This window comes from Tetrao urogallus, assembly GCF_951394365.1.
Source record: "Tetrao urogallus genome assembly, chromosome: 11".
Lineage (NCBI taxonomy): Eukaryota > Metazoa > Chordata > Aves > Galliformes > Phasianidae > Tetrao > Tetrao urogallus.
This window is the reverse complement of record NC_136824.1, coordinates 19,745,237-19,770,175: the sequence shown is the minus strand read 5'-3', so window position 1 is coordinate 19,770,175 and position 24,939 is coordinate 19,745,237. Positions and strand designations below refer to the sequence as shown.

Sequence of the window (24,939 nt, the reverse complement as noted above, 5' to 3'; positions counted from 1 at the left end):
GGATAAATATCCACTAAAATTTCTTCTACCATTTCTCCATTCATACAAACGCCTACTTCCTGTCTGACTACCTACCAAACATTTTTTCTATCAGCTTGATATTTGTACTATCCCGTATTTGTCTGTTTAATTCTGGGACAAGGATCAGTTGTAATTCCCATCTCTGATCTCTCTGTCATAGATAGCACTTGTATCTACATATTGGTTCATGTGTCTTCTGATCACACGCCTGTCTCTAGCAATGCCGCCTGGGTTCATTGTGGTGGTGTATCTTGCAGTCAGTGTTCCAAAACACTATTCCGTTTCTGAGTAATCTTATACTTAGCATGAGTTTTGGTAGCATTGGTTCTCCTACGGAAGGAGCTGTAAGCAGGGGCGTTACTGAGAGCTTCATGCTCCAGAGAAACCGCTGAAAACATGCAGTCCACAGGATACTTCACCTCAAAGGTAATATTCAGTTTGTGTTGCTAGCATCAGCCTCTACCAGAAACGGACACCTACTAAGGTCACTTGGAACTCATTCAATTTAAATACAAAACAAGAACTGTGTTGCAACACGTGCCTATTAAATGTCTTAAGTCTAGCAACACTTTTCCTGAGAGACAATTTCACCTGCCAACTCCCTCATGACTGTACAGAAAATTAGCAACAATAAATAAAGATTAAAAAAATGATTAAAAAAAATCTTGTTATGCATTGCTTGGTCTAACAAGCCTAACAAGGTTGAAATTATAGTGCACAGCGCAAACTCAGAATTGAAGTTTCTTGGTGTTTTAATGGGGCCTTCTGAGACTATTAGAGATGGAGCTGTTGCAGGAGATCTAAGTGACCCTCTGGAGAGGAGCTGATTAGAAGTAGAAAACCAGAGCATGGTTAGAGGCAAAAAAGAGAAGGAACAAAAAAAGGGGTAAGGTGTTGATGCCCAGCATTACCTTTGCAGCCCTTGCCTGAATGAAGTTTCTTTATGTCAATGTAGGGCATACAGAACAGACTGTCTGCACACGTACATCTCTGGGAGCAGAGGAGGACAGCAAAGATGCCCGAGTAAAGGTCCCTCCTGCTCTCCTTGCTGCTGCAGCCATAGAATCATAGAATCATAGAATCATAGAATCACCAAGGTTGGAAAAGACCTAAGAGATCATCCAGTCCAACCGTTCACCTATTCCCAATAGCTCCCACTAAACCATGTCCCTCAACACAACATCCAGTCTTTCCTTGAACACCCCCAGGCTCGGTGACTCCACCACCTCCCTGGGCAGTCCATTCCAGTGCCTGACCACCCTTTCTGAAAAGTAATACTTCCTAATGTCCAGCCTGAATCTCCCCTGCCGTAGCTTGAAGCCATTCCCTCTGGTCCTATCACTAATGACACGAGAGAAGAGGCCGACCCCCAGCTCACTACAACCTCCCTTCAGGAAGTTATAGAGAGCAATGAGGTCTCCCCTGAGCCTCCTCTTCTCCAGGCTGAACATTCCCAGCTCCTTCAGCCTCTCCTCATATGGCCTGTGTTCCAGACCCCTCACCAGCTTTGTTGCCCTCCTCTGAACACGTTCCAGGGCCTCAATATCTTTCTTGCAGTGAGGGGCCCAAAACTGGACACAGTACTCGAAAGCCAAAACAAGCCAAGGCTCTGTTAAAGGAACAGACCTCCCTGTCACAGTACAACCCTACCATATCTTCTCTTCGAGAACAACCTCTGTGACTACTGCCCCATAACTGCCATGTCCACAGGCACACCGTTGGTATCAGCCTGGCCTACACATCACTGCTGTCCCAGCCTTTGGACTACTCTCCTCCTTTGTGCTCATAAGCCTCATACACTGCTGCTCAGTCCTGAAACACAGCCCTTAACCTCAGATTTCCTGATAAAACCTCTGCCCTAACCCGTAGGCCCCCAGCAGCCCAGCCTCACAGAGGCAGTATCCAACTTTTCCATGTGGTCTCTTCTGCCCTCAACTAGATCCCCACCAGACACGATTATTTTAGTGTTTTTAGTGTTATTATTTTAGGTTTTGTGTGTGTGTGTGTGTGTGTGTGCGTGTTTTTAATAGGCCAATTTGAACTTAATCAAAAACATCTAGGTGTGTTTTTTTTCCAAATAACTAATCATCTCTCCTTCTGACTGGCTAAATGTCCACATCAATACCACGTGCTTGCTGTAGAAATGACCTCCCATAGTTCGTATCTGTATGGCCCGGCCTCAAAAAGTCACAGAAACCATAACTCTTGATATGTCGTCAATATTAACCCGCATAAGTCTGGGTTGCTTCCACCAGGGCTTCTCTGGGAGAAGTGATTGCCAAACTACTTTCTATCATTTTTTTGAAAGGTCGTGGAGAGTCTTCAGGTAACAAGTCTTCAGGTTAACAAGAGAGTTACCTGAAGACTTGAAGAAAGCCAATCTTACTCCAGTCTTCAAAAATGGTAAGAATGTGAGCCCAGGTAACTACAGGCCAGTCAGACTCACCTTTGTCTCTGGGAAGGTAAAGAAATGGTTGATTCTGGATGCTTATCTCCAAGATCCTGGAAGAAAAGAAGGTTATCAGGAATAGTCAACATGGATTCACCGAGAGGACATAATGCTTGACCAGTCTGGTGGTCTTCTATTTGTTGCAGTACATCCAGAGGAGGGCTACAAAAACATCCCAAGGGACAGAACATCTCCCCTACGAGGACAGGCTGAGACACCTCTTCAGGGCTCTTCAGCCTGGAGGAGGCTCCAAGGAAACCTGATAGCAGCCCTTCAGCGTCTAAAGGGGAGCTATAAGCAAGAAGGGGACAGACTCTTTAGCAGGGTCTGTTGTGACAGGACAAGGAGAAATGGTTTCAAACTAGAACAAGGACATTTAAACTGGACATGAGGAAAAAAGTCTTCATGGTAAGGGTAGCGGAGGACTGGAACAAGTTGCTCAGAGATGGGCTGGAAGCCCCATCCCTGGAGGTATTCAAGATCAGGATAGACAAGACTGAGCAACCTGATATGGCTGTAGATGTTCTTGTTCATTGCAGCGGAGTCGGATTGCATAATCTTTAAGGGACTTTTCCAACTCAAATAATTACATGATTCTAAGATTCTCATGACCAGCTGGATAGATGAGTTTTGAGCAGTGGATGTTGTCTACTTTGTTATCAGCAAAACTTTTGGCACTGTCTCCCATGACTTCTTCATAGCTGAGCTTAGAGAGTGTAGGACAAAGGAGTGGACAGTGAGGTGAATTGAGAGTTGGCTGACTTGGCAGAGCTCAGAGGGCCGTGATCACTGGTGCAGAGCCTAGTTAGAGGCCCGAGGGAGGTGATCCTCCCCCTCTGCAAGACCTGGTGAGACCACATATGGAGTAACATGTCTGGTTCTGGGCTCCTCAGTTCAAGAGAGACAGGGAACTACTCGAGAGCGTTCAGCAGAGGGCTACAAACATTATTAGGGGTTTGCAGCATCCCCCTTACAAGGAAAGGCTGAGAGACCATGTTTGGACTGGAGAAAAGGAGACTGAGAGGGATAGACAGATACCTAAAGGGTGAGTGTCAAGAGCAGGAGGTGGTGCCCAGTGACAGGATAGGGGGAACAGGCTCAAACTGCAGCACAGGAAGTTCCATCTGAACATTAGGAAAAACTTCTTTCTTTGGAGGGTCACAGAGCACTGGAACATGCTGCCCAGATAGGCTATGAAGTCTCCTCTCTGGCAATATTCAAAATCCACCTGCAAATTTCTCTTGAGAACCTTCTGAATTAGGGGCGTTGGTCATGGCTGTTCAATCTTTTGGTTTGCTTGGGCTGCACTGAGTAAAGAGGAATTGTCTTGGCCTAATATAATACGTATAATATGTTTCATGTTGATATTTGGATTGCTTTGATTACACTTCCATCTAGTGGTGTTTGCATGGTACAATTTCTATGTTTTGAGGATTTCTCTTTTTTGTTGTAGTTTCTGTGTTTCCACATATTCATATCTTTTTTTGTTTTGTTTTGTTTTTTCACAGTTTAACACCTTCATGGCTGTGCTTGTCTCCCCATTATTGCAACCATCTTTCAGGCATTTCCACAAAGATATTTGAAAAACTGTCAGAGAGGTTACAGAATATGCAGGTAGACATCGCCTTTTAAAGATTCCTAGCCTGACCACTGTGGTCCTTTTTCCATCTGGAAGGAAAGCATGGACTAGTCCTTGTTTTTGTTTCCCAGAGAATACATGTATGAACATAAAAAATACATTTATGCAAATGTACAGTGCCAAGAGGCATTTATTCATTAGCCTTGAGTAACAAAATAGACTATTAAATGCAAGGTAGAAAGTTGAGATTAAAAGCCAGGACCTGGAACAATCTCACTTCTTTATGATATCAGTTAGGAAAACAGTCAAGCTATAGGGAAAAAAAAAAAAAAAAAAAAAAAAAAAAAAAAAAAAAAAAAGTAAAGGAAGAAAGAGAAAAAAGGACTAGCATCTTCAGAGACTGAAATGGCTGGCATTCAGGTGGCTGTCTGTCACTGAATGTAGGTCACAGTGAGTTCTAGACTTTAACACCTGTACAGTGCAGTGGGAACACTGACTTCAGAGAATGGTGATCATCCTAGAAATCTTTCACGCAGTTGTCATTCTGTCTAGCAGTATGATTCCATACAGGCTCTAAAATAATCAAAATATATGCTAACAAGATACTAATTGACCACCAATCTCTGATTATGATCTCACATCCAGTTCCTGGTCCAAAGAAGAGTTCATTCATCAAATCCGTATCTTTCCAATTTGGAGAGAAGGATGTTAGTGGGGACCATATCGGTGGCTGAAATGAAGTCCAGACAGATTACATCGGTGACTCTTTCCTTGTCCACTGAAACTGTTATGCCTTACAGAAGATCACCATGTTGATCAAGAAGGACTTGCGTTTGGTGAAGCCATGCTGGTTTTCCCATATAAACTCCCTGTCCCATCATCTTTCTCAGAACAGAGGTGAGACTGACACATTGGTAGTTCCCCGGGTCATGCTTTTTACGCTTCTTAAAAATGAATGTGATGTTTCCTTTCTTCCAATCACCAGGGACTCCACATGACTGCCATGATTTTTCGAATACCATTGAGAGAGGCTTGGTGACTACACCTAATTCTCTTGGGACTCTGAGGGCATCCCATCAGGACCCACAGACTTGTGCATGCTCACATTCCTCAGGTGGTCACAAACCTGATCTTCTCTCACAACTGTAGAGTCATTCCCTCCCTGTCCCCTTCTTCTCAACCACTCTGACTTAATGCTGCTATTTGCAGCAAATGAGGGTGCCTCACATCCTTCTTTGCATGAACATTGCTACATCCATGGCCAGAAATATTCAGAATGTCAGAGAAGCACAACACCAGTATGACATGGAGCAAACAGGGAAGTGCTTTCCCTTTCCTCTGAACAATGGGGGCAATCTGTTCACAGGAGGCCTCTAGGACCTCTACTCCTCAATGGCCCTTTCTCACAGAATCACAGAATCAGTGCGGTTGCAAGGCATCTCTGGAGATCTCCTCGTCTAACCACCCAGCTACAGCAACTTCCCTAGAGTAGGCTGTGCAGGAAAGCATCCAGACGGTTTTAAAAAATCTCCAGAGAAGCAGACGGCACAGCCTCTCCCGGCAGCATGTTCCAGTGCTCTGTCATTTTCAGAGTAACGAAGTTCTTTCTCATGTTCAAATGGAAATTCCTATCTTCCGCCACCCCCAATCCTCTGCTAGACTCTCTCTAGTAGTTCCCTGTCTTTCTTGAACTGGGGCACCTGAACAGGACACTAGATGTGGCCTCACCAGGGCAGAGCAGATGGGGAGGATAACCTTCCTCAACCTGCTGACCACTCTCCTTTTAATACACCCCAGGATACCACTGGCCTTCTTGGCCACATGGGCACACTGCTGGCTCACAATCCTATTTTCCTCCAGGACACCTAGGTCCTTCTCTGCAGAGCTCCTTTCACTCACCTCTACTGATGCATGCATTTATTCCTTCTCAGGTACAGGACTCTACACTGGCCATTGTTGAACTTCACAAGGTCCCTCTCTGCACAATTCTTCAGCCTGCCCAAGTCTTGCTTAAAGGAAGTGCAGCCTTCTGGTGTGCCAGCCACTCCTCTCAGCTTTGTATCATCAGAAAACTTAATGAATATTGAATCATGACAACAGCTGTTCCATATTGTGAGAACAGCCTGTTGCATAACTTGAGCAGATACAAGCTGAAGGACAGGAGGCTTGCGTTAATGTAAGCTCAATAAGAAAATGCAGAGTCTGCAAAACTTCTTGTCAAGTGAAGATAAGAAAGTAGAATAGATGTCCTGCTGTTGAAGATAAGACAGCAAAACAGATGGTACGGGTATGATTCCTAACCAAGACAAATGTTCTTCTGGCAGCCTGTGTGGTTGCCTTGCAACCACTCAGCTGCAGGCTGAGTGTCCTGCTCCAAACCAGCCCAGCTTGCCCCAGAAAGATCAGCTGACCTGAGGATTTGAGACACTGTCCTCACCTCTGCTCCACATTGCTGCACCACCAGGCCCCATGGGGCAGCTTCCAGAGCTGCAGACAGAGGCCTGGCTGTAGCAAGGCCAGCCCTAGTAAACAAAGACGTAACAGGAAGAGGGAGGAAGAGGGAAGGTGAAGAGACTCTTTGTTATATGTATACCCAACCGTAAGATTAAGACACAATGGGTCAAATGTTTGCCCAATCAGTTTATTACAAATCCTGGTCACTTAGGGAGATGGGGAAGGGAAGGCAGGTGATAGAAAAGAGATAGAAAATAAAAGCAAGGAGTCTTTGTAGAAAATAAGTCACCACTGAAGTTTCCAACATGGCTCGTAGTTTTCTGCTGATCCCAGGAAATCGTCCAGTCACCAGAGGGGATGGGAGAAAGCCAGGAAGCTTTGCAGCAAGCAGGCCCCAAGGCATTTTTTTTCCTAAGTATTTTCTCTTAGGGAGTTCCTCCACCAAGGAGGAACTTTTCTTTTCTCAGGGAGTTCCTCCCCAAAGTACTTAGTTTAGTGGGGACCTTATGCCCCCCACTTTTCAGTTTCTGTTTTTTAATTCTTTTCTCTCTCTTTGCATAACAAACCTGGCCCAACAGATAAGCCAGCAAGGAGTGGCGCATTCAGTGTCACGCACAAGCATCACCTTTCGCAGTGGTCAGCTCCTTCAAGCCTCCCTCTACCCCCCACTAAAGACTGCTTGTCCCTTCCTTTTGTTTATCTTTACAATCATAAGCAGAAGCATTGTGGCACAGTGACATCCACCACTCACTTCCCTAGATAATTTGCAGTTGTCAGTTAGAGCCTTATCACCAAAAAGGCCTCACGAAGCAAGCTTTGAGACAAGGAAAACAAAGGGGAGGGGAGTTTAGAACAACATCTTTCCTAACTGCTTACCCCACAACCCTTGGAACAACTAAATACCGCTGCAGGGCAGCCTGATCTGGTGGGAGGCAATCCTGCCCATAGCAGCACTGTTAGAACAGGGTGATAGTTATGGTACCTTCCAACACAAACTTCTCTATCATTTATGATAATATTTGAACCCTTGTATGGAAATCCCAAAGGATTTTTTTTTTCACAGCCTTCGCCACTAAGTCACAACTACATGCTTCAGCCAGTTATGCTGGGATAATCACATGCCCCGGGCAATGGCTGATGAGCTCCCTGGAACTCCCAGGGACAGATGGCACTTAAAAGCTAATGCATGGGACTGCCACTGACCAATTCAGACAGCCAATGGCACCCTTATCTGTAAGGCCATGAGAGATGGAACACCAAAGGCTGCACATTTAGTGCAGCACTCTCAGCATCTTGGCCGCACACTGCCATCTGGCTTATCCTACTGGAGAGGCTGGTTCCATTGCAAAGATGGCCTCTCTACTACTTCCAAGTAAACAAAGGCAAGGGCAGTTTTGTGAAAACACACTGATGGTGCTAATTGGCAGCTAGAACCATGTGATTTGTATATCATATGCCACCTGGCATATTTGGCCACAGGTGAGGATTTCAATCACCACCCCTCTCTGTTGCTTCCGGGGAAGAATCAAAGGCTGTTTTGTGTTGGTAATGCTCATCAGAGACATTGTGAGTCTCCAAATGCTTTCCCCTATATATATGAAGAGATTCATAATCTGCTGTGAGCGGTGGGGTGGGGACTGTCTTGATAGGGAGACGGTGACATCCAGCTATCACCTCCAGACTCTTTGGAATGTAAGGTGGTATTAACCTTTGATAGAAGCCTACATTTGCCACGCAGATCCTTGGTGCAGAACTGGAACAGCATTTGAGAGTGGGAGAGATACACAGAACGGACAGCTTTGGACAGGCAGTATGTGCAGCTCAGACAATGCCAGCGTATATTCAACAAAGAGCTGTCAGTGATTCAAGGGTTTTGCTTTCCAGCTCATGAAACAGCTACTGGGCCACTGCTATCTGAGACCTGCCGACAAACACAAATGCGGTGATTAACACGGCAGGGGAGGAAAAAAAGAGTCACTCTTGCTGCCATCTCTCCAGAGACCAAACCCCCCAGGAAACGGTCTGAAATCTTGCTGACAGGGTCTCAAAAGCCTCCGTGTAGAACTACGCTCCTGTATTCAAAAAGCATTCACAGCCTGGTCTAGACTGCCAGAGATTCAACAAAGGTTGTAGAACCATGACTACAATAAGACATTTCCAATTTCTCTTCCATGTATGATTTCAAGAATAACTGAAGAACACAGAGGCTTGGAGATGAATCAGAAGATGGCTCCAATGAGCAGCTGATTGATCCTCTGATGAAAAGTCTCAAGCTTTGCTTTGCTTCCACCCCGGTTGTGAACTTCACAAAGACTAAGTCTCGTAAGTTATTGCACGCAGTTACCAAGGTTTCATTTTGGAGAAATTGTCTACGCACACTCCTCCCTGGCATAAATGAGGAGACGGGTTGGTTTGCTGAATGCCATTACAGAAGGATGCTAAATCCTGTAATTTGTAATTTCCATGCTTCACAGGTACACGTCTGAGTTAGAGTTTGATGTAGAAGCTTATACTGCATTGATATTCAAGCAAAACTGTGGCGTGAAAGCAGGAATATTATCCACGTTTTGATGTCAATATTAATGAGGCAGTGCTTTCAAACGAACTTTATAGGTTAAGAGAAATTACTGTAAAGCAAATTTTAGTGTCAGAAATTTTCCTCTAGAAATGTTGGGCTTTGCACTGTGCTGAGGCTGCTCCTACCTTTCTGCAAATAAAATGATGGCAATGCAATCCCTGGAGATGCTAATGCCCTACTTGTTATTGGGTCCTTTTAAAAGCAATTTACTTCATCTGAAAAGGGAAATTGTCTATATTTTAACTGAAAGTCTAGGAATTGTACTATTTGGTTAATGGGGAGAAAAATCATATGTAAATATTAATTTAATGCACCAACAATTTGGTAGAAGTTTATCCCCGGCTGAAATGTTACCTGGCCCCTGGATGTATACAGATGCCAGCATTGGGTTTGCAGGATGGTGTCCAGCAGATCTTTGTCTCCGGCGTCTGTAATCTGGAGAGAGATATTAATTTCTGTTCTTACAGTCATATTCATGTAGTTGCTTCTTTTTTTGTTGAAAACAATTTAGCAAATAACTAGTATGAAGATGAGCTAGGGAATCAGGGGTGGGATTAATCAGAATGTACTTCAAGGTCTTCTATGTGGATGCCTACAGTTATGCTAGTCGTCTGCATTCTTATTATTTTTGAACCTTCACTTTGGATGCTTTACATCTCATCTGAAAGTTGGTAGGTGTTGTTGTTTCCACTAAGAGAGAAAAACGACACGGCAGGCATCTAAAGCTTAATCACAAAACTTCTGGTCTGCCTTGTGAATTGTTATTCAGTTCCCACGGGGAAAAAAAGCCTTTAATGTTCATACCACTATCCTATATTCCCCTTTTTTCTGTTTTCCTTGACTTACCAGGTCTCTGTCCAATCTACGGTGTTCTGCTACACACTTCTCGGAATGGAGAAGAAGAATTCCACCCAAATCAACATGTTTCTCTTGTTAGGATTCCCAGGCCTGGTGGACTTCAAGGTTCTACTCTTCACAGTATTGCTGCTGACGTACGTTGTAACGGTGGTGGAGAACGTGCTCATCATTTCCCTGATCAAAGCAAACCGTGAACTCTGCAAACCCATGTATTTCTTTCTTGGTCAGCTGTGTTTCACTGAGGTCTGGTACATCTCCGTCACTGTCCCCAAACTCTTGGCAAACTTCATTGCAGAAGACAGGAGCATTTCCTTTGCGGGATGCATGACCCAACTCTTTTTCTTCAGTTCTTTCATATGCACTGAATGTGTCCTCCTCTCTGCCATGGCGTACGATCGCTATGTGGCCATCTGTCAACCACTGCGCTATCTCCTCATCATGACGTACCAGATGTGTGTATGCCTGATAGCTCTCTCCTGGTTCACTGGGTTCACTGTGTCCTTGGTCAAGATCTCCTTCATCTCTCAGTTGGAATTTTGTGGTTCCCATGTTATTAACCATTTCTTCTGTGACATCAGCCCAGTGCTAAACCTTGCCTGCACTGATATGTCAGTGGCAGAGGTGGTGGACTTTGTGTTGGCCTTGTTCATCCTGCTTGTTCCCCTCTCCATCACTGTTGTCTCCTACCTATTAATTATCACGACAATCCTGCACATCCCCACCACACAAAGTAAGAAGAAAGCCTTCTCCACATGTGCTTCCCACCTCACTGTGGTCATTATTTTCTTCTCAGCCACTCTCTTCACGTATGCCCGGCCCAAGAAAATCTCTTCTTACGACATGAATAAACTTGTGTCAGCTGTGTATGCTATTGTCACACCTATGTTAAACCCCTTCATTTACTGCCTGAGGAATCAGGAACTGAAGAAAGCATTTAAAAAAACTCTCTCTGTAAAAATCACTATCTCAGAGGTCACCAAAACCATTCCTTGTCTGCAAACATGAAAGCTTGTTGATACGGTGTCCTGTACATTCTGATATATTAATGGCTCTCGTGTGTATGTGTAGGCACTCCCCGGTTGCTATTCTGTAGGAAATGTAAGGAAAACATGAAAGTGTATAAAAAACAAGTGATGCAATGCATTTGCTCACTACCTGCTGAGTGCCCCCATCCTCCCCAGCATACTCCCCTCAGTTTTACTGTTCAGCAAGACCGCACGGTATGGAATGTGCCATGGACGCTTTCTGTTAGCTGTCCTGGTTCTTTCCCTTCACAGCTTCCTCTGCACTCCCAGCCTCCTCCAGGCAAGGCAGTATGAGAAGTTGAAAAGCCCTTGTCTTGATTTAAGCACTGCTCTGCAACAACTAAAGCACTGATATGTTATCAACATTTTTCTCATCCTATATTCAAAATGTAGCATCTTGCTGGCTACCGGGAAGTAAATAAACTCTGTTCCAGCTGAAACCAGAACTGCAGCATGTCACGTGGCTACCAACACTTCATTCCCCAAGATTCCAGCTGTGAGGGCTGCTCTGAAAGTAATGCTTGCTGTTTTATTACATTGGCCCATGATGTCAGAGTCAGATGCTGGTGGCATGGCATTAGAAAGAGAACCAACAAAACAGATCTGTTTCAGTGTGGATCACCTACAGGAAAGGATGCTGGCATCTACTTGATCACAACCCTACATTCTGAGGCGCTGCCGTGCCTGAACTCTCTTCCCTCTTCCCTGGTTGGAAGACAACCGACTGCATGGACAAGTCATCAAGGAACATGGCTATGGATGTGCCTTTTAGGCTCAAGCTGAGAGAAAAATGCCTGACTATCCACTTTGCTTCTCCTTGTAATTAATCTCTTTCTATTGCCTTAACACTGAGCAAAAGCACACACGATCGTGATGCACACAGGAAATGGCTTCATGGCTCTAAGCCCTGTCTGCAAAGGACTTTCTCCTAGCTCATGTCAATCTGTCATTACTGTTGAGCTTGGAACCATCCATGGGGACGTGGGTGTTCTCTATTTTTAGGGATTGCTGAGTGTTGATACTACGCTCAAACTTAAGCCATCATGTCTCAAATGTCTCTGATAACCCAAAGGGATGGATCATTCTCTCAGCCTCACTAAGTCCTGCAAATGTTTTACTTCCTCTCTGTATGTGTCACTACATTTTTTTTCTTCTCATTAAAGACTTTGTGCAGCATAGCTGGGGACTTGTGACTTCTTTGTCACCTTCATTCATGAGGGACCAGCTCTGCAAGGAAAAATTGTGGTAGTAATCTGCCTAGCCTTCAGAAAGACCTTTCACTCTGTCTCCCACCTCATTCTCCTAGAGAAGAAGACAGCTCATGGTTTAGGCAGGTGTAGTCTTTGCTGGGTAAAAATCATAGAAATAAAGAATCATCACCTTTGGGGAACACATCCCACATACGGATGGATCATTCTCTTGGTATCACTAGGTCAAGCAAATGTTTTACTTCCTCTCTGTACCAAACCCCTACATTTTCCTTCTCATTGAAGACTTTGTTCAACATAGCTAGGAACCAGTGATTTGTTTTACTCCTGCTGCCATTGGTCACCTGCTCTGATAAGAAAAGCAGTGCCCTCTGCCCTAAGCTTACCGCATATCCTTGGAAACAGAGGAGGGAGAACCTGCCCTCTCCCATAGCAGCAGGTCTATCCCCAGGCAAGAGAAAGACAGTGGTCCCTCCCAAGCTTAACCACTCTGTGTTTCTGTGATGTGTTGCAACAGCAAAGTCTGGAAGAGCACGGAATGGTGGATTTTGTGGAGGACAAAAGGCTCAGGAGGCATCCCATCCATGTGTTTAATACCTGCAGAGGGAGGGTGGGCAGGCGGAAGAAGCACGAGAGAGTCAGCCTCTTCTCAGTGGTACCCCTGTGAGAGGACAAAAAGCCATGCACATCAGTGGGAATGTGCAGAATGCCACACAAAGAATTCACTGTATTCAATGAAGGCAGACAAGATGCCAGTCGGCTTCCCAGGGAGGTGGTAAAGACTGTCTCATTGGAGTAAGCAACATACCCCCAGACATGGCTCTGAACAGCCTCCTCTTCTCGACCATGCGTGAGCAGGCCTTGGACTTCAGGGTCTGAGCCTCGGCTGCTGCAGGATACAGTGACCTTCTGTTGGTTTCCCTCACAAGGGAGCAGTCATCAATCAGAAGGGAACAAGAAAGTGTCAAGGACCTGTGCTCACTAAGCTAGGCAGGTGTGGAAGGACCATGTCAGGGGAAGGCCATTGCATGGCTAAAAGCACAGAGAAGGAAGAATGGCAATGAAGAAGATTGCAGTGCATAAGGAAATGCAGACCACAAGAGGGCAAAAGCAAACATCTACTGTGGAAAATTGAATGGGAGCCCAGAAGTAGAGGTCTCAGTGAGATTTCAACACCAAGTGCTGGATTCAGAGTCCAGAGTGCTCAGCTTTACCCCGCAGGACCAGCAGCACACCAGCTCTACGCTCAATGAGCACCAGAACAAACAGACAAGAGGGATCAACAGCAGGAAGAGTTGGCAGGAAGGCAGAACATACCTTCTCGTGATCCCACAACGTGCAGTGGCTGCCTATGACGGCATTCAAGTGACCTATCTCTACACAACGGAAACACAGCAGGAAAACACATTCTGTCCCATCCCTGAGATTTCTTACCCTACCTTTGGGAGCTGACACATCAATAAACCAAGTAATGCTTTGTTACCACACAGAAAATTAGTGAGTGCCCCATCCCTGCAGCTTATCCAGGCCAGGCAGGATGGGGCCCTGGGCAGTCTGATCTGGTGGGAGGCAATCCTGCCCATAGCAGCACCGTTAGAACTGGGTGGTCTTTATGGTACCTTCCGACACAAACTCCTCGATGATTTGTGATAATATTTGGACCCCTATAGGGAAATCCCAAAGGATTTTTTTTCATGGACTTCACCACTCAGCCTCCAATACATGCTTCAGCCAGTTATGCTGGGATAATCACATGCCCTGGGCAATGGCTCACCAGCTCCCTGGGACTCCCAGGAACAGGTGGCACTTAAAGCCCAGTGGATGGGACTCATAAGGGCGTTCAAGAGAACATTCAAGATGGCATTTAAGGGGGTTCAAGAGGACATTCAGAACAGAGACTGAAAAACAAATCTGACAGGGTGAGGCGGAGGACACTGAGAACAGAGGCTGTCTCCTGGAGACAAAAGCAGAAGACAAGGGGTGTGAAATCTCCCTGTGGTGATGACCCAGACTGGAGAAGAAGTGTGTGAAGGCAACTTGTCGCTCTGATAGGATGAGCACTTGCTCAGTCAGTTAGCGTCTAGTTATGAAGGAGACTTGTTAAGTGCTCTGTTGACATGTTGGTGGGGATAGAAATTTACGGGAGGGAACTTGGAAATGTATATAAGGGATGTTAGAGCCTGCAATAAACAATATTAGTCATTCATGCATCTGAGCCCGTGCCTTCAGACACTGCATGCACTGACCACATCAGACACCAAATTGCAGGCTCACATAGGCACTGAGAGATGGAACACCAGGGCTGCACCTGCACCTCTCAGCATCTTGGCCTCACCTTGGTTTCACTGCCTTTATGCTTTTACGATTTTTGTTATCGGTATTCCACATCATAACATCATGCAGAGCACTGGGAGGTAAAGAGTTAACGCTCCAGTTCCACGGATTGCCAATTTTATGGGTACCTGGTTCTCAGAAGAGAAGAAGAACTACATACCCCAGAGGACTTTGCGTTTCCATTTTCCGTTCAGAGGAAAAGATAAAACTGCTTGCAAGTCATGAGACTGCCCTCACTTCTGATTCTCGTCTCATCCGTGCATGCTCCCCAGCCATCTCACCTTTAGCTTTAGATTAAGGAGCTCAGTTTTGGACACACTCTCTCACATTTTATGTTATTTAATAAGCCCAATTACAATTGTAGTGTATTACACTGGGTTGTCTTGCATTCTGATATCATATTTAGTAAATTAACTTCACTCCTCGTATCGTTGCTGCTCTTTTGTTTTTAGGCCCATCTCCCATCTCCCTATCCTTCCCCACTTTCTCCCTTACCCTTACCCAGGGCGTGGCTCTGGGGGTCCCCTGCACCATTGGTCACAGAGCCAGGCCAAACCGACCTGTAAACCATCAACAACCACCCCACACCCCTTTTTCAGGACAGAGGGCCTGTGGGCCTGCTGTTCCCCGACCACAGACAAAGACAGATCTAGAGACAACTCTGTGACAACTCCAAAGATAGCCTCTCTGCTGCTTCCAAGGAAACAAGGGCAAGGGCAGCTCTGTGGAGACAAAAACTGAGGGTGGTATTTGGCAGCTGGAATTTTAGTCCCCACTTTGCTTCTTCCCTACTACTACCATGCCAGCTCTTGCTGTGACTGTTGCAGAAGTGAGAGAAGTCTATGAAAGCGCAAAATGGAGACACAACTGACACGCCTCACTGGCTGAGCTTTAGAGAGGGACAGGTCTATTTTTCAGAACTGGCTCTTATCAATTATTGATAGCGTTTGTGAACGCCTCTCACAGAATCCACCCCTACTATCAAAACCGTGCCACACAAGCCGCATACAGGGACCAGGACGGAGACCAGAAAGTGTTTGCATTGGTGGAATGGGCTTGTCCAGGGGGTTTTACCACCACTGTGAGGGATGCCCAAGGCCTGAGGAGGGTCCAAAAAGCCAGGTGATGTGCAAAAGCACTCATATCCATCACTGGATGAGAACGGGTCCTGTTTTCTACTGGCTGCGGTGCAACAATATTCGGATGGCGGTGTTGAGCTGTCAGTGTGGAGGAGGTGGTAAATTCTCGTACTGGCTGTGCATATGAAGAGCAGAGCTAAGAGGCAATCATAGTTGAGAAGGTGAGCAGGAGGGCTGCGACGAGTATCAGCAATAGAAGAGCAGTATGATAAATAAGACAAATATGCAGAAATGATAGACAAGAACTTATTCAAGCGTTTTCCATCGGTTACCTATAGGTTATCAGAAGCAAGGACATCGAACCCATCCCAGAAGTGGGGGAGAAGCAAGATCAAAAAGGCGTGTTTAAGATAACTAGAAAAGCTTTGATCCACTTAAAATCATAGAATGACAGAAGTAGCTGTAACAAAGGAACATCCTCAGGGAGAGAAGCACTGTTGAGGTTAAACACCATGCGATTTGTATATCATATGCCACCTGGCATGTTTGGCCACAGGTGAGGATTTCAATCACCACCCCTCTCTGTTGCTTCCGGGGAAGAATCAAAGGCTGTTTTGTGTTGGTAATGCTCATCAGAGACATTGTGAGTCTCCAAATGCTTTCCCCTATATATATGAAGAGATTCATAATCTGCTGTGAGCGGTGGGGTGGGGACTGTCTTGATAGGGAGACGGTGACATCCAGCTATCACCTCCAGACTCTTTGGAATGTAAGGTGGTATTAACCTTTGATAGAAGCCTACATTTGCCACGCAGATCCTTGGTGCAGAACTGGAACAGCATTTGAGAGTGGGAGAGATACACAGAACGGACAGCTTTGGACAGGCAGTATGTGCAGCTCAGACAATGCCAGCGTATATTCAACAAAGAGCTGTCAGTGATTCAAGGGTTTTGCTTTCCAGCTCATGAAACAGCTACTGGGCCACTGCTATCTGAGACCTGCCGACAAACACAAATGCGGTGATTAACACGGCAGGGGAGGAAAAAAAGAGTCACTCTTGCTGCCATCTCTCCAGAGACCAAACCCCCCAGGAAACGGTCTGAAATCTTGCTGACAGGGTCTCAAAAGCCTCCGTGTAGAACTACGCTCCTGTATTCAAAAAGCATTCACAGCCTGGTCTAGACTGCCAGAGATTCAACAAAGGTTGTAGAACCATGACTACAATAAGACATTTCCAATTTCTCTTCCATGTATGATTTCAAGAATAACTGAAGAACACAGAGGCTTGGAGATGAATCAGAAGATGGCTCCAATGAGCAGCTGATTGATCCTCTGATGAAAAGTCTCAAGCTTTGCTTTGCTTCCACCCCGGTTGTGAACTTCACAAAGACTAAGTCTCGTAAGTTATTGCACGCAGTTACCAAGGTTTCATTTTGGAGAAATTGTCTACGCACACTCCTCCCTGGCATAAATGAGGAGACGGGTTGGTTTGCTGAATGCCATTACAGAAGGATGCTAAATCCTGTAATTTGTAATTTCCATGCTTCACAGGTACACGTCTGAGTTAGAGTTTGATGTAGAAGCTTATACTGCATTGATATTCAAGCAAAACTGTGGCGTGAAAGCAGGAATATTATCCACGTTTTGATGTCAATATTAATGAGGCAGTGCTTTCAAACGAACTTTATAGGTTAAGAGAAATTACTGTAAAGCAAATTTTAGTGTCAGAAATTTTCCTCTAGAAATGTTGGGCTTTGCACTGTGCTGAGGCTGCTCCTACCTTTCTGCAAATAAAATGATGGCAATGCAATCCCTGGAGATGCTAATGCCCTACTTGTTATTGGGTCCTTTTAAAAGCAATTTACTTCATCTGAAAAGGGAAATTGTCTATATTTTAACTGAAAGTCTAGGAATTGTACTATTTGGTTAATGGGGAGAAAAATCATATGTAAATATTAATTTAATGCACCAACAATTTGGTAGAAGTTTATCCCCGGCTGAAATGTTACCTGGCCCCTGGATGTATACAGATGCCAGCATTGGGTTTGCAGGATGGTGTCCAGCAGATCTTTGTCTCCGGCGTCTGTAATCTGGAGAGAGATATTAATTTCTGTTCTTACAGTCATATTCATGTAGTTGCTTCTTTTTTTGTTGAAAACAATTTAGCAAATAACTAGTATGAAGATGAGCTAGGGAATCAGGGGTGGGATTAATCAGAATGTACTTCAAGGTCTTCTATGTGGATGCCTACAGTTATGCTAGTCGTCTGCATTCTTATTATTTTTGAACCTTCACTTTGGATGCTTTACATCTCATCTGAAAGTTGGTAGGTGTTGTTGTTTCCACTAAGAGAGAAAAACGACACGGCAGGCATCTAAAGCTTAATCACAAAACTTCTGGTCTGCCTTGTGAATTGTTATTCAGTTCCCACGGGGAAAAAAAGCCTTTAATGTTCATACCACTATCCTATATTCCCCTTTTTTCTGTTTTCCTTGACTTACCAGGTCTCTGTCCAATCTACGGTGTTCTGCTACACACTTCTCGGAATGGAGAAGAAGAATTCCACCCAAATCAACATGTTTCTCCTGTTAGGATTCCCAGGCCTGGTGGACTTCAAGGTTCTACTCTTCACAGTATTGCTGCTGACGTACGTTGTAACGGTGGTGGAGAACGTGCTCATCATTTCCCTGATCAAAGCAAACCGTGAACTCTGCAAACCCATGTATTTCTTTCTTGGTCAGCTGTGTTTCATTGAGGTCTGGTACATCTCCGTCACTGTCCCCAAACTCTTGGCAAACTTCATTGCAGAAGACAGGAGCATTTCCTTTGCGGGATGCATGACCCAACTCTTTTTCTTCAGTTCTTTCATATGCACTGAATGTGTCCTCCTCTCTGCCATGGCGTACGATCGCTATGTGGCCATCTGTCAACCACTGCGCTATCTCCTCATCATGACGTACCAGATGTGTGTATGCCTGATAGCTCTCTCCTGGTTCACTGGGTTCACTGTGTCCTTGGTCAAGATCTCCTTCATCTCTCAGTTGGAATTTTGTGGTTCCCATGTTATTAACCATTTCTTCTGTGACATCAGCCCAGTGCTAAACCTTGCCTGCACTGATATGTCAGTGGCAGAGGTGGTGGACTTTGTGTTGGCCTTGTTCATCCTGCTTGTTCCCCTCTCCATCACTGTTGTCTCCTACCTATTAATTATCACGACAATCCTGCACATCCCCACCACACAAAGTAAGAAGAAAGCCTTCTCCACATGTGCTTCCCACCTCACTGTGGTCATTATTTTCTTCTCAGCCACTCTCTTCACGTATGCCCGGCCCAAGAAAATCTCTTCTTACGACATGAATAAACTTGTGTCAGCTGTGTATGCTATTGTCACACCTATGTTAAACCCCTTCATTTACTGCCTGAGGAATCAGGAACTGAAGAAAGCATTTAAAAAAACTCTCTCTGTAAAAATCACTATATCCAAATTTTCCAGAACCATTTCTTCTCTCCAAATGTAAGGACAAACTCTACAAGGACAAGATCGGATAAGCAGCACACTGTACAGATGCCTGACCCCTGGCGAGTCTGGTCAACCACTGCACCTGATTACTACTTCCTGTCCTACCTTTCTGTTTAATTATTTTCCCTCCAGAGAATCACAGAATCCTTGAGGTCATAAGGGGTCTCTGGATTTTGACTGATCCAACATCCACTTTCTCACGAAAGACCATCTAGTATCAGTTTTCCAGGATCATGACCAGAGGGCTTTTGAATTACACTGCAGAGGGTGACTCTACGGGTAGCTCTTCAGCAATCCACCGTTGCTCTGTCACACACACAGTAATTGTTTGCTGACAGACTCTTCTTTGTTTCAGTTGATGCCTGTTGTCTACTCTCCTGTCTCTGGGCATTGCTAGAAAAAGCCTGGTTCCAACTTCTTTGCACAATGTGCTGCCTTGAGATAGGTTGTCTATTTCCGGGCATAAGTTTTTCCCTCTGATCTGTGCGTATGCATATGTGTAAGTGGTATGGTAGTGAACATAAGGCCATTGATTATGACAAGAGGCCTGAAAACCAGATTCTGGAGTGAGAGACCTGTACTGGACAAAAACTGGAGCAACCAGAGTGGAAAAACAAGTCACTGGAGACACTGTGAGTCCAATGTCCAACTACCAAATACACAAAAGGGACTCTGCAAGACAGATGTTGAAAAGATCAGCAGCCTGGGAGGCCGTAACTGTAGAGACCCAGGGTCTAGACTGATAAGCTCACAAAGGGTATTTTCTCGTAGTAAAGATAGGCATTCACGCTGTCTGTGTTGTGTGGAGACTTGTAAATAGAGTGTCCTTCTGTCCATGCTGATCCATTTGTGGCTGTGTGTGTGTGTGTGTGTGTGTGTGTATGCAGGCACCCATTGGGAATTCATGATCATGTTCACCACTAGCAAGGAAATGAGATGGGGATAAACAGCAATCATTCCACTCACCTGCCCAGGACTGCAGGAATTGCCTTGCTCTTTTAGTGCACTGGAATTAGCTACTTAGAACACACACTGGACCACAGCTCTCAGAATCTCTTGAAATTCAACAAAGTTGAAATTGGCTATGTCAAATACAACAGACAAAGGAAAATATACTCTTTACAGTGCTACAAGGTTGTCTTTAGTTCAAGTACTAATCTGTTTTTCCATGACTGTAGCACATGATTCCACATGTGTTCTATGTGGGTTGTTTTTAATTTCAGCATTCCTTTTGTAATTCATTGTTCCTCTGTTCCACATTGTAATTGTTTGGAAACACTATTTCTACTCCCATCTGCATTGCAATAATCACAAGCTCTGTTAGGTGACATAAGCTTAGATAATATGGCTCTAAGTAGGACCTGAAAGACACTTTTTCCAAACATTTTAGTGTACACATGACATAGCATCAGCAAAAAGAAAATTGAATGTGAATTTCAGATAAGTGGAAATTGTTCCACAAAAAACTAGATCATTTCAAACTTACTTTTTCTATCTCTACTGTTATCCACTCCATTCCTACCACAGCCCACCAAATTCTTAGATACTCAATAAGAATCTTACTCACTATTTTTTTTTATTTTTATTTTTTCTAATGAATTCTCAAACGCTCTTCATTTCTTCATGTTACACTCAGGGACACAGGACACAGACGCTGGATGACATGTAGTAGAAAACTGAAAATCATCTTCCCCCTTTGTATTGAAATGAGTCTTTTAAAAAGAGCATTCACATTTTTTTGATTGTGTTCAATTGTCGTATACAAGATGGAACCTGAAAGAAATCCAAAATAAGCAGTGTGCACCTGAGTATCGCACAGTCATTCACTTATTCTGCCTGCAGGGTGATTCAGGAGCAAAATGAAAAACAGAGTGACTCCGGGTTGAGATAAAGACAGTTCAACAGCACGGAAAATCAAAGCTAAATAGTAATAATAAAAGAATATTTTAAAAAGTGCTGCAGTGCAATTGCTCATCACCTACTGAGTGTCCCCATCCTCCCCAGCCTACTCACCCCAGTTTTATTGTTCAGCAAGACCACACGGTTTGGAGTATCTCTGGACACTTTCTGTTAGCTGCCTTGATACTATTCCCTCACAGATTCTTCTGCACTCCCAGCCTCCTCACAGCAAAGCACTATGAGGTGTTGAAAAGTCCTTGACTTTCTGTAAGCACTGTTCTGCAACAAATAAATATTCACATTATCAACATTTTTCTCACCCTAAATCCAAAACACAGCACCATGTCAGCTACCAGGAAGAAAATAAACTCTGCTGCAGCTCTAACCAGAATTGCAGCGTGTCATGTGCTTACTGGCACTTTATTCCCCAATATTAAAGCTACTCTGAAAGTAGAGCGCTGCCCCGAAAGTAATGCTTGCTGCCTTACTACATTGGCCCATGATGTCAGACAAGGAAGCTGGTGGCATGGTAGTAGAGGCAGAAGCTGCAGAACAGATCAGTTTCAGAACAAAGTTGAAGTTGGCCATGTCAAATACAACAGATAAACCTACAGCCATTGACTATAGTGCAGCAATATTGTCATTAAAAGAGCAACAACCACAAGCTCTGCGACATAAGCTCAGATCATTTGGCTCTAAGTAGGAGCTGAAAGACCCTTTTTCCAAACATTTTAGTGTGCTCATGACAAAGCATCAGCAAAAAGAAAATTGAGTGTGAATTTCAGATAGGTGGAAATTGTTCCACAAAAAAATGTAGATCATTCCAAACTTTCTTTTCCTACCTCTACCCTTATCCACTCCATTCATATCAGCCCTCCAAATTCTTGTACGCTCAATAAGAATCTCACTCATTTTCTTTTTTATTTTTTCTAATGAATTCTCAAACGCTCTTCATTTCTTCATGTTACACTCAGGGACACAGGACACAGATACTAGATGACATATAGTAGAAAATTGAAAATCACCTTCCCCTTTTGTACTGAAATGAGTATTACAAAAAGAGCATTCACATTTTTTTCATTGTACATAATGTTTGTATACAAGATGGCACCCTGGAGAAATCCAATATAAGCAGTGGCTGTTTAATTCAGTGGGCTCCTGAGTATCACACAGTCATTCACTCACTCTGCCCGCAGTCTGCCCTGGCTAGAGAACTGGAAAAAAGAGTAACTCATGGGTTGAGATTAAGACATTTTAATAGCACTGAAAATGAAGGGTAAATAATAATAATAATAATAAAAGAATATACAAAAGAAGTGATACACAATGCAATTGCTCTTTCCCCACAGTGGGATGGTGGATGGAGCATTTCAGCAGTGGTGATGTTCAGCAGGGTCATCTCCACTGATGCAGACTTTTACAAGGAGGACACCATACAGGCTCTCAATCGTCACTGTTGAGAATGTGTAGCTAATGGTGGTGCCAATGATGAAAAATAGTGTTTTGTAGCTGTGAATTTATCAAATAATGTTATCATACTCGTTCTATTTGTTGCACTTGCCACAGAAAGAAACAGGAGGCTTTGCCTTCAGTGGGCAAAAGCCATTCTGCACACCAAGTTGGAAAGAGAGATGACTGTCGCGCTTGGACCACAAAGAAGTCATATATAGCCTGGTGTTACTTTTGGAACTGCCTTCATAGTTGTCTAAACATGTGCTGTCCGTGCTCACCACTGTTTTTACATTTACATTTTAATATGGCTTTATTAGTAAGGCTCCCCTTGCACTCAGTGAAAAGATACAGATGCCTCACTAGAGTTGACTCAAGTCAAATGTAGATAATATCTTTCTCAGTCTAAGCAACATCGAAAATGTAATGTATGCTTGCTTACTTAGAACACCCAGTGTTTATATGAGGAGGTTCATTCAACTTTCTAAACAAAGCTTTCAGGTAGTAGTTTAATTCCTTTTATTATACAGCAGAACTACACGGTGCTGTCTGCTTTTGCTCAGGTTCTGCAAGAGACACACATACGTCTTTTCTAGAGATCAGAGTGGTTACGATAGGACATCTAAAATGACAGAAGAAACATCAAGGTCTTGACTATCTCCCAATTTAGATCTCAGCTGTGAACTCCTAACTTCCATGTGACATAGTGAGTATTCTTCAGTCTCTTGTAAGACAGAATCTTTTTGACCTCTTCTCTTGTAAATATGGGAAGTGGTGTAACCAAGTTATGAGTCTTGTCCTTGTCACTTTCCACCAGGAAAAAGTTTTCTCCCTAACGTACTGTTCAAAGTTGATCTCACCTCCTGATTCCTAAGAGTGTAAATCAAGGGGTTTAGAGCTGGGGTGATGGCACTGTACGTGATAGACACTTGCATGTCCCTTTTAGAGGAGCTGGATGAAGACGGAGGTGTATAATTGAAGAACAGCGGTACATACAATAGTGCCACAACTGTAAGATGAGAGGCACAGGTGGAGAAGGGTTTCCATCTACATTCCTGGGACCTGACCTTCTGGAAGAGGAAGATGATGATGTAGAGGTAGGAGAGGACGATGAGAATGAATGGGCCTAGAGCAATTGATATGGTGACAACATTGAGGAGAGTCATGTTGAGGCTGGTACTACTACAGGCCAAGGTCAACAGTGGCTTGATATCGCAGAAAAAGTGATGAATGTGGTTGTGGCCACAGAAACTCAGTTGAGAGGTCATGACTGAATGCATCATGGCATGTGCAAAACCAAGGAACCAGCTGGCCATGGCCAGCAGCAGACAAGTCCGTGGGTTCATGACAAGGGTGTAGCACAGAGGGTTGCAAATGGCCACGTAGCGATCATAGGCCATGGTGGCCAGGAGCACAGCTTCAGTACTGCCCAGGAAGTGGAAGAAGTAGAGCTGGGCCAAGCACCCGCCAAAAGAAATGGGCTGACGCCCAAAGAGAAAACCAGTCAGCATCTTGGGAACAGTAACTGTAGAGTAGAAAATGTCCAGGCAGGAAAGGTTCCCCAGGAAGAAGTACATCGGTGTGTGGAGCCGGGGCTGAGATATGATCATGGTCACAATGACACCATTTCCCAGAACGCTAGTCAAGTAGAGCAACAGGAATAAAATGAAGAAAAAGTACTGTAACCCTTGGATGTCAGTGAGGCCCAAAAGGATGAACTCGCTCACCTCCGTGTGATTCAGCATTGCTAGAACAAGAAAGATCAAAGGCAAAATGTCAAGGTTTTACAGTGTGAGGAATACTGGTATTACAATACTCCTTTTTTTCTCTTTTAATACAAAAACTACAAAAAAGAGGAAAACATAACACGTGTAATCCAATATAAAATCAAGTAGAAACATGAGAAATTAACAAGAACAAAAGTCACTCTATTGTGTCCTTTCTGTCTAGAACAAGAACGAAGAATAAAAATGTTGCAGAAAGTAAATATTAAAGCCTTTCATCTGTGCACAGCAGAAGAATACATAAGACATGAAACACTGCTGCTGCTTCATTTTCAGCCACACTTCTTTTTCAGTTCTGGCTATCTGTAGCTCCCCACTACAGCCTTTGATTTCATCAACAAAGCTTAATTAACTCCCTAGTCATGAAGATTCATATGGTGATTCACTCTTGATGCTTTCTTTCTACTACTTTGCCTACATTTCTTTCAGCCAATTTTAATTTTCACCTTTCAAATGTTCACCATCACTTCCAGATAGTACTTTGCTCTTAAAAATTGCAGAATTTTCAAGATTTTTTCAAAAACAACTAAAAAAAGGTGCTACAAGGTTCCATACAAACATCATCATTTCTTTGGTGCACTGCGGAGAGTATAAGAAGATGATGCCTTAGCGTGTGATCACACACTGTTTCTGTTATTGAACTATGTACTTGAGCTAAACAATGCTTTTTTGTTGAGTGACAGCACGTGAACGAGACAGGAG

The 24,939-nt window shown here is 44.1% G+C and overlaps 3 protein-coding genes across 3 annotated transcripts; 2 read left to right on the top strand and 1 right to left on the bottom strand.

Annotated features, from left to right (window-relative positions):
* Positions 1 to 9,972: 9,972 nt before the first annotated feature.
* Positions 9,973 to 10,944, top strand: LOC306950548 (olfactory receptor 6B1-like; the record flags this gene model as incomplete). The annotated part of the gene is made up of 1 exon (XM_079540828.1): positions 9,973 to 10,944. One exon carries the CDS (start codon positions 9,973 to 9,975, stop codon positions 10,942 to 10,944), a length of 972 nt encoding a protein of 323 aa, XP_079396954.1.
* A 7,187-nt stretch (positions 10,945 to 18,131) lies between these two features.
* Positions 18,132 to 19,103, top strand: LOC306950517 (olfactory receptor 6B1-like; the record flags this gene model as incomplete). The annotated part of the gene is made up of 1 exon (XM_079540797.1): positions 18,132 to 19,103. One exon carries the CDS (start codon positions 18,132 to 18,134, stop codon positions 19,101 to 19,103), a length of 972 nt encoding a protein of 323 aa, XP_079396923.1.
* Positions 19,104 to 23,256: 4,153 nt separating this feature from the next.
* LOC306950518 (olfactory receptor 12D1-like) lies at positions 23,257 to 24,198 on the bottom strand (the record flags this gene model as incomplete). Its single annotated transcript, XM_079540798.1, has 1 exon — positions 23,257 to 24,198. The coding sequence occupies one exon, from the start codon at positions 24,196 to 24,198 to the stop codon at positions 23,257 to 23,259; it is 942 nt and encodes a 313-aa protein (XP_079396924.1).
* Positions 24,199 to 24,939: the final 741 nt, after the last annotated feature.